Raw genomic sequence first — 9,555 nt, 5'->3', positions numbered from 1 at the left:
TCTGTCTTGGGGAGAGTGGCAAGTTAAACAAATTCACAATGTAGTCGCAGGCTGGTCAGTTTCCTGTCTGTGGCATGTTCGAATACTACACATTAATAATATTAGTATTGTTATAGTGTCAACATATTCTGCAGTGTATTAAAACAAACAAAACGAATACTGACATGGTGATAACAGAGACAAGAGGTGAAGAAGGCCAAGCTCAAACAAGATCACAGAGCTTTGCATGTATATGCATGTGAATACATGGGTATCTTGTGTGCACAAATGTTACATCAAGCGCATACATTGTGCCACTTTAGGACAGCAACATTTTAATGAATTAACTGTAAATAATTTTATGTGTTTATCAGTATCAAGATATTATAGTTAATTGTGATTTGTGACTTTGTGATGATGTTTGTAACACTATAGGATCGAGAATACATGTTTGTGTTCCTGACCCTATAGCGTTAATTTATTTTCAATTCAGATATTACTAACAAGCAATAAATACAAAATAAACCTTTATGCAAACAAAGGTACAGAATACTCAAGTTAATAAATCTAACTTCACAGGCCAAACGAACCCATTTGCACAAAACAATGAATACATGAATGTTTGCTAACGCTTTGAGAATATAAATATTCTGAAGAGTTGTAGCACTTCACTTCATAAGCTGATTGAGAAGTCAATTTCTAATGCTCAGAGGGACAAGAACAGTTTCTCTCAGTTGCCACAAAATTAGGCTTCCTCTAATATTTGTATACCCAGCAGAACCAGAGCGCTTCGTCCACTGCATTACTACTCCCTGTGGAATTGTACAGCAAGGTTCATGCATTATTCCTGGATAAATTTATTTTATATAAATAAAGTAAATAACAAAAGCTCACATTGTGATATACAATCTGCAGCAGGCACTGTGAAAACAAGGAATGCATCAAAATAATTTGGCTAGGTTTTTGGTCTATATCGTAACTGCGATTATCAGTATGAAAATGCATTTAAAGAGTCAACATAATATTTCTGATAGCAATAATCTGACCCCAAAGAAAATATATTTATATTATCACTTGTAATTGTAAAAGTGGAGCAAAAACATTTTGGGTTAAAACAAATAATAAATCAGCAACTGGCAACATTCCTCAACCCCCGAGCTTTGGTTTGCCAATCTAAAATTCCCAATACCAAACCTGGGTCAAAAAACAGAGTTTGAGAACTGAGAACAAACAAAAGCTTAGAACAACTCCGTAGCTTGCCCTTCAGTAAATCTCTGCTCAAGTAAAAATAGTTTTTGCTCACTTGTTGTGCCATTACAAAGAGAACCAGTTTCAAGGCATAACAGGCTGATCACACCGATAAGGGCAGTTCATAACAGAAATGCCAGCAAGGTCTCTATGCATGAGAGCTATGGCAACCACAGACAATCGTTTTGGCCTACTTTGTGCCTTGTCAGCGAGGTGTAGCAGATACCCCTCTAGGCACAGTGAACATGTTGCAATGCATTAACTTGTCACACCCCAAATTAAAAGGGGTAATCCAGACGTGGTTCCCTTGCTCACCATGCTTAAAGGGGTATCAGATAGACCATAGTCTGAATTCTACCACTTTCATCCAGCAGACAGCAAACAGACATCAGAAAGATCGCTTCCAAAATTCAAGCACAACCCATCTCATTAACATTAGATGGCACTGAGGCCCCGGTAAGCATTTCAGCCAGTCAGTCATCTGGCCTCCTCTCAAATCGGTATTATGCATCCCTGAGTTAAGGAAAACAATTTTTTTACTAGCTAAGCAAATAAGTACTTGGAACAAATATAATTATAATTCCTGAGTCATGTGCATTTGATGAAACAACGGTCATGAAAATCCCTTTCAGTATACAAACAAGACTGCCACCCTTATCCATGTGTGCCAGAGGGGAGTGTTCTACATCTGCCACCTGTATGCCACCAAAAATGTTAACTAAAAGGTTATTAAATCATCATGAAGTTTCAAGGTTTTTTTTTTTTAAAACAAATTAACTTATCCGTATTAAACTTAGCCATATTAAAGCCTCAAAATAAAAACCCAATAAAAACAATGGTTAAACTGTCACAGTTGTTTCTTCACGTGGCTGACATTTAAATGTCAGGAAAAGCAAAATTACTCTGTGGAGTTCAGAGGATATTTGAGCCAGTAAGCAAGGCCTGAAAGATGCAGTTTTGAGGGCATACACAGCTGAACCACACGCTGGGTCCTGGCATTTTTGTAAACTCGGGGCTACAAACACTGTCAGAAAATTAAGACATTCATCGTCTGTTTTTCTACGCCTTAAGGTAAAATCACAACTTCACATAGCAGCTTCCAGCCAAATTGCTTTCCTTTTCATCACTTCAAAACTACCTCATCAGCTCACATTACTTCTGCACCAACCTCACATTGATTGCCATTTGTCTTTCAAAATACATTGCATAACAGTCAATTTATTTTTATTCATTTATTTATTCATCTTTACAGAGTACTAATCATTATGATTATCCCGAGGACCTTAATGCAGATTTTCAGGATAACATTTTGAATAAGAAAGGGCAGCTCAATGGTAGCACAGTCCAATAAATGTATGGCAATCGAAAGGTGTTGCATATTAAGGTTATTGTGGAATATTATTCCTTTGCACACGAATAATAAGCAAACATTAACCAACTTCACTCAGATATAATCAAGTCTTACCATCAACGTTTCATATATTCAAAACTATATTTCTGCATTTATGGAAGTGAGCAACATGTTAACAGACACAAGAGGATAAAAGGCTTACTTAGGTGTACATGGACACTGTCTAGGATTGAATACATTTAATACCGAATTCTAAAATGGAAGGGAATTCACATTTACTGCTAACCAAGAAGGGCATTCCATATCTATACAGAAACCTTGAAACCATTAGAGGGTTAATTTTCAAAACATTTTGGGTGCAATGTGAATATTCTGAAATATTGGAATAAAGTCTATTAGCTCTAGTAGTGTGTCCACCACCTTCTTAAGCTTTAAAAAAAAAAAAAAAAAAAAAAAAAAAAAAAAGAGCACAATCACATAAAACATAATAAACATTGCATTGTAATCATTCAATTCTAATACTTTCTAAATGGAAAAGAAATATCAACCAAGAGTACTTACCTTATTTAGTGCCAACATACTGCATTCCAGTATATTGGTAACAGCCTGAATGAAGCATGTCAAAACAGGGAAAAAATTGCTACAGTTAGTGTAGTGTAAATACTCCGCCACAAACAAACTACAATAAAACAATGTGTGTGTGTGTGTGTTAAGATACTGTGTAGATAACATTTTTATAAGAGAGCCTGAGAAGAATTCTACATTACACTACTAATACCATTTATATTGTGGACATGTTATTTATAAAAAAAAAAAAAAAAAAAAAAGTATATATATACACACACACACTTTTTTGTGAATATAGGAATGCAAAATATTTAGATATTCAAAATATCATATGTATATGCCATTTTGAATATCTAAATCTTTGGAAATTGGGCATTCCCTTTTGCATTTCTATATTAAAAAAAAAACAAAAAAAACAAGCCACCACTTCCTGTACAGATATACACCGTGATGTCATATGCAACTATATTTTTATATGTAGACTGTCATGCATCGATAATTTGGCAGCAAAATAGAAAATGCTGCAGACAAAAATAAAAAATAAAAAAGTGGGAAGATGTGGGATTACTTTTGTTATTTGTTTTTAAATATATGCTCAACTTTGATAAAAAAAAAAATGCTTTAGCACCAAATTATCATAGGAAATATGTACCTTTTGACTTGATTAATAAAAAGGGTTGATTTTTCAAGAGGGCAATATTTTTTATAATCTATAGCAGACAGCAAAGAGATTTTGCCTCTCTATTATACCTAGAAACATGAAAAATTCCTATTCCTATTTGTTTGTATAAAAACATTAGTGGGTACACTAAAGCTCCTTAGGGGCTTTAGATTTTTTCTTTATATATAAGGAATATATATTTAACGAAGTAAACATGATATTATATTATATATACATACATACAAACACTTCTATACAAAGCTAAACAGAGAGGCATTGATACATATGCTGCATGCAGATGAGATTTTTCAGATACAAAAGCATTAAATGCAATGTTTTTCGATCATACATTGAAAGGCACACATGGCATGCTTGTTTTCAACTGTCAGGTGTGGACTGTCACTGGAGGAGGGAGTATTAAGGCTTGTCTTGAGACTGTATGCATGTGAGTTGTACTCACACAGTCCAACGAGCTTTACATTGTAGGAGTACACATAGCTCTGCCTACAAGTGAAGAATCTCAGCGAACAGATGTTATTTTTGCATATCTCCAACATTACGCAGCCTGGAACAGAGTACTAGGTTGCCTGCGTCACGTGTGCAAGGGGTGCAACTAGACCCAGGCAAAAAATAAAAATGCAGATATCTGTATATGCAGCATTTTAAGCAAAAACACTGCACATACAGATCACTTGTTCCATAACCAGTGTGTGGTCATGGAAGCTGGAGTAAACCTTTAATATGCAAAAATAGATACTTATCAGATTTCTATACGGACGTCACTTTCAGTGTACCTGCGTCGCCTCCGATGACGCTGGTCCTCTAATCTAACGGTGTACCGCGTGCACCCTCCAGATACAGAAATCTGGCGAGTGTACTGCGCGTGCGCGTGGCACATCCGTCAGACATAAATCTGATGAGTGTACCAATCAATCAGATTTCTATACTATAGCTTTCACGGTGTACTAACAGTGGAAATAGCGGAGATGCAGGATTATGGGGGTGACACACTAGAGATAGGGAGGTTAATGGGGGTTATATATTGGGGATAGGGGAGATAATGTTGCGCATGCACAGTACACCCAGATTTCTATATCTGAAGGATGTGCCGAGTGCATGCGCAGTACACTCATCAGGTTAGTGGCCCAGCTGATCCCACGTCCGAATTCTAACAGAATTTTATACCCAGAGACCAGCGCGCATGCGTGCAGCTGATCTTGAGTCACTTGCGTTGACGCGGGTGCACCGGAAGTGACATCTGTATAGAAAGCTGATACATATAGATTTATGACACCGGTGTTCTATCTGAAAAGTATATCTATCAGATTTCCACATGGACATCACTTACGCGCGCTAGCACCTCCAATGAAGCGGGATCAGCTGGGCCACTAAACTGAAGGGTGTACCGTGCATGCACGCGGCATATCCTTTAGATATAGAAAATCGGATTAGTGTATTGCGCATGCATCCGGTATAGAATGGGTAATGGGGCTCTATACTGGTGATAGGGGGGTTAATGCGAGTTATACACTGATGATGGGAGGAGAGGGGGGGTTAATGGTGTGACACACAGGGATGGGGGGGGTTAATGATGGTGATCCCCTGAGTGTCACGCCATTAACCCCGCAATACCCAGTGTGTCACACCATTAACCCCTTTAGATCCCCCATCCCCAGCGTATAAACCCCCCATCCCCTGTGTGTCACAACATTATTCCCCCCATCCTCCGTATATAACCCCAATTAACCTCCCCATCCCTAGTGTGTCACCCCATAATCCTGCATCTCAGCTATTTCCACTGTCTTAGAAGGCAGTTAAAGCTGTAGTATAGAAATCTGATTGATTTACCGTGCGTGCACAGTACACCCATCAGATTTCTATATCTGACTGATGTACCGCGCGCATGCGCAGTACACCCGTCAGATGTCTATCTGGAGGGTGTGCTGCACGCATCCACGGTACGCCTTCAGATTAGAGGACCAGCTGATCCCGCCTCATTGCAGGTATATGCCCAATGTATTTTGGCCTTAATTCTGAAAAAATGTTTTAAAAATGTATGCATATTCTCCTGTTGTACTGAGTTAAATTAGGGAACTATTGCCATCTTATTTTATCAATCGATATTTTTATACTTGACTCTCATGGTAATCAAAAAAATAATACATGGAGAACTGCATGTGAACAACACATTTCAGGCAATGTGAAAATGGCTAAGCAGGAGAAGTTTCCCAACTCTTCTATTGTGCCCTAAAACTGCAATTCTATGGTGAAATACCCCAACAATTCTTAGCTTATGAATAAACATGCTTGTGTGTATTAACTGGCATATATTATTTAAATAAAAGACCTTAGTAAGAATTATTAGAATAATTAGAATAAATTATTAACAAAGCAAGTAAAGGTTTACAAACACAAAAGATGTGCATTGTGTAGCCCTATGTAAAGCCATATATCCTTCAGCAAATTCAAGCATTGCATTTATACATTTGATTTAATTTTAAAGGGAAGAAAATTAAAGCAGTGAATATTTTAACTCACCAAATGTAAAGTGGTTCTATTACCCCAAACTTAAATTTCTTCTATTATTTCATCATCCACTCAAAATTTGTTCTTTATTTCTAGTCTATTTCTAGTGTCTACCTTATTCTGTGTGTTTTTCCTACACTTCGCAATTGTGACAAAGGGTGGAGCTTAAGGCAACCTTCACCCTTTGCTAAATTGAGACAGGAAGATAACCTTGCATTACGCTGCACCTTTTTGTCACAATTGTCAGGAGAAAGAAGAATAAAGAAGACAAAGTCCCTAGTTTGTCTTATGTTTTAAGGAGAAATGAAAGAAGAACAGATTCTGAAAGAGGAAGCGAGGAGGAAACAATTTGAGTAAGATAAGTTTGAAGTGAAAGAGCCACTTTAACATATGGAAAGACAATATGTGTTATTAAAATACAATAAAGCATGTGCTTTCAAACTGACATTCAAAATATTTGCAGATAACAAAAGTGACAACATAGTAAACATCAAAGCAAATGGAAAAACAAAAACAAAAGCATCATTCAGTGAAAAGAGGATAAATATCTCCCACACAATAGTGGTTCAGTTCAAAACCGGCATATCAAGAATTTTATAAATTGAAGCTAGATATATAGATCTATATATGTTATGCTTTAAAGGGACACTATAGTCACCTGAACAACTTTAGCTTAATGAAGCAGTTTTGGTGTATAGAACATGCCCCTGCAGCCTCACAGCTCAATCCTCTGCCATTTAGGAGTTAAATCCCTTTGTTTATGAACCCTAGTCACACCTCCCTGCATGTGACTTGCACAGCCTTCCATAAACACTTCCTGTAAAGAGAGCCCTATTTAGGCTTTCTTTATTGCAAGTTCTGTTTAATTAAGATTTTCTTATCCGCTGCTATGTTAATAGCTTGCTAGACCCTGCAAGAGCCTCCTGTATGTGATTTAAATTCAATTTAGAGATTGAGATACAATTATGTAAGGTAAATTACATCTGTTTGAAAGTGAAACCAGTTTTTTTTTCATGCAGGCTCTGTCAATCATAGCCAGGGGAGGTGTGGCTAGGGCTGCATAAACAGAAACAAAGTGATTTAACTCCTAAATGACAGTGAATTGAGCAGTGAAATTGCAGGGGAATGATCTATACACTAAAACGGCTTTATTTAGCTAAAGTAATTTAGGTGACTATAGTGTTCCTTTAAAAAATAAACGTGTGCTAAATATAGCATTGTATTACAAAAGTAGCCATATTTTTAGAATGTTTATAAGAGGTCAGCATGTATGAACTTACAACATTGAAACATACCTTTTTTTTATCTCTCATGGAGCCTTTCCCTCTGACCATAATTTTACATCCTGTTTCAGCTTCTAGCTGTTTAGCAGTGAGTCCTCTGGGTCCCAAAATACGTCCAACAAAATTGAACTGAGAAAAAAAAAAGGGGGAAGATGGAAATAATCAAAATAAAATAAAACATTAAAAAAAACATTAAAAAACAACAGCACATATATTCATAGTATTGCAGTAAAAATAAATACACACCTTGCTTTGTTTTTGGTCAATGTGTTGGTGAATACTACAAAGTCCTACCTCTATGGAGTCGTTAATCTAGCAAGACAGTGCAAGCTTGGGGCAAAACAAATATCTGCAGTTACTGAAACCAACAAAGAATAATTGTGCTTGTGCAAGAGCATGTATTTGGAGTTCTGGGCATGAGTAACTAGTTTGCAGGAATATGTAATATTGACGTATTGTCTTTTTGACGGTCTGCCTCTGCACGTTACCAGCAATAAGCAATGCGTAGCACACCACATAACCCTGCCCTGATTTCATGCCTGCACACCATATAACCCTGCCCTGATTTCATGCCTTCGAAGTGGAGATCAAAAATGTTAGCAAATACCAATAAACTGTGTATAAAAAGTGTATTCCAAAAACATGGATGTCTATGCAGAGTATTAAATGAAAGGGTAGAGCAGGAGAACCCTCCTACTAGCACCTATTTTGCTTTTTGGTGCAGAAACATATGTGAGTCAGATTGACGGTCACTATAGGCATTTAACCCTGGAAAGTAATAATTGCCATTCCTGCAGGGAAAAAAATATATATACAAATTCCCCTAAAAAATTTACAAATATATATATATATATATATATATATATATATATATATATATATATATATGCATGCATTGGGGGAAGTAGGAGATAAAAAAATTATAAAAAAAATAAAATAAAAAGTGTTTAAGTGAAACTCTAAATACTGCAAGCTACGAGCATCAATTCATTTAAATTAGAATATTTAATATTGTTAATATTGTGTGTTTACAGCAGCTATTCCAAAAAATATCTGGTCATTTCTTTTTGAATTGACCCGGTATATTTTCAAATTCCTTATTTAGTACATTAAAAAATAAAATAAAATATTAAACGAAGAAGTACCACCTGTGTTTGCTGCACTTCCCAAGGGTTTGCACTTTTCTGCAGTGTTCTGACAAAGCTAGAAAGTAGTCAGAGCCCCAGTCATCCTGTTTTTTCAATCTCAGCCAAAGTTTAAGGGATGTATGGTTTAACCTGTGCTACTCTTAGGGAGTGTTGGCGTGCCAACGTCCATGGCCACACATCTTAACTTATTGTTTGAGTGCTCTTTTAGATGCAATTGACAAAACAGCACTAACTGTGGTGCTGTTCAAGTGATATCAAGGAAGCCTCTTTGGTTAACAATGGTATATTTTTTTTTCCCGTCTGCTTCCAGTGTCATCTTTGCAACTCCAACAGAGAGATGCAAAGGTCTTTAACGGTGCAGGAAGCAATCCAGAGGGCAAATTAGGGAATCTTACATCTTACTGTTATGCAAATGGGGAGGACCCTAGAGGTTCTGTGCAAGAGTATAATGTTTTTGCAAGTGTGTAACTGTGTGTGCCTCTAAGTGCACACGTTTCTGTGAATGTGTGTATGTGTCTTCACTTCATTTACAGTTCAACTGTGTTAGTATAAACTGCCATTCAACAATCAAAGGAGCTGCACAAATTCCAGGAAATACATATATAATGGAATCCCATATTTATATTTAGCAGCCTTCAGACAAAATTTCTGGTATGAACAGAATGTGCTGTGTTAACACAAAAGAGTAACACAATTGACACACTAGATATTCAACATTTTTACCAAATGACTGAAACTATAATGAATTTCATGATCATGGAACATGTTTAACAAGTATAACATTTAAATTAT

General features: G+C 36.5%; 1 protein-coding gene across 6 annotated transcripts in view; it reads right to left on the bottom strand.

Annotated features, from left to right (window-relative positions):
- QKI (QKI, KH domain containing RNA binding) overlaps positions 1-9,555 on the bottom strand; it is a 158,806-nt gene that overhangs the window by 91,441 nt on the left and 57,810 nt on the right. For all 6 annotated transcript variants that reach the window (XR_010086615.1, XM_063443343.1, XM_063443344.1 and 3 more), the window contains exon 4: positions 7,628-7,744. Coding sequence is in view for 5 of the 6 variants with exons in the window: in XM_063443343.1 (XP_063299413.1) it covers positions 7,628-7,744 (117 nt within the window). In the remaining variant the exon portion in view is untranslated. The remainder of the gene's footprint in view (positions 1-7,627; positions 7,745-9,555) is intronic.

This window comes from Pelobates fuscus, chromosome 2 (genome assembly GCF_036172605.1).
Source record: "Pelobates fuscus isolate aPelFus1 chromosome 2, aPelFus1.pri, whole genome shotgun sequence".
Lineage (NCBI taxonomy): Eukaryota > Metazoa > Chordata > Amphibia > Anura > Pelobatidae > Pelobates > Pelobates fuscus.
The sequence above is the reverse complement of the archived record's forward strand: the minus strand, read 5'-3'. Positions and strand labels throughout refer to the sequence as shown.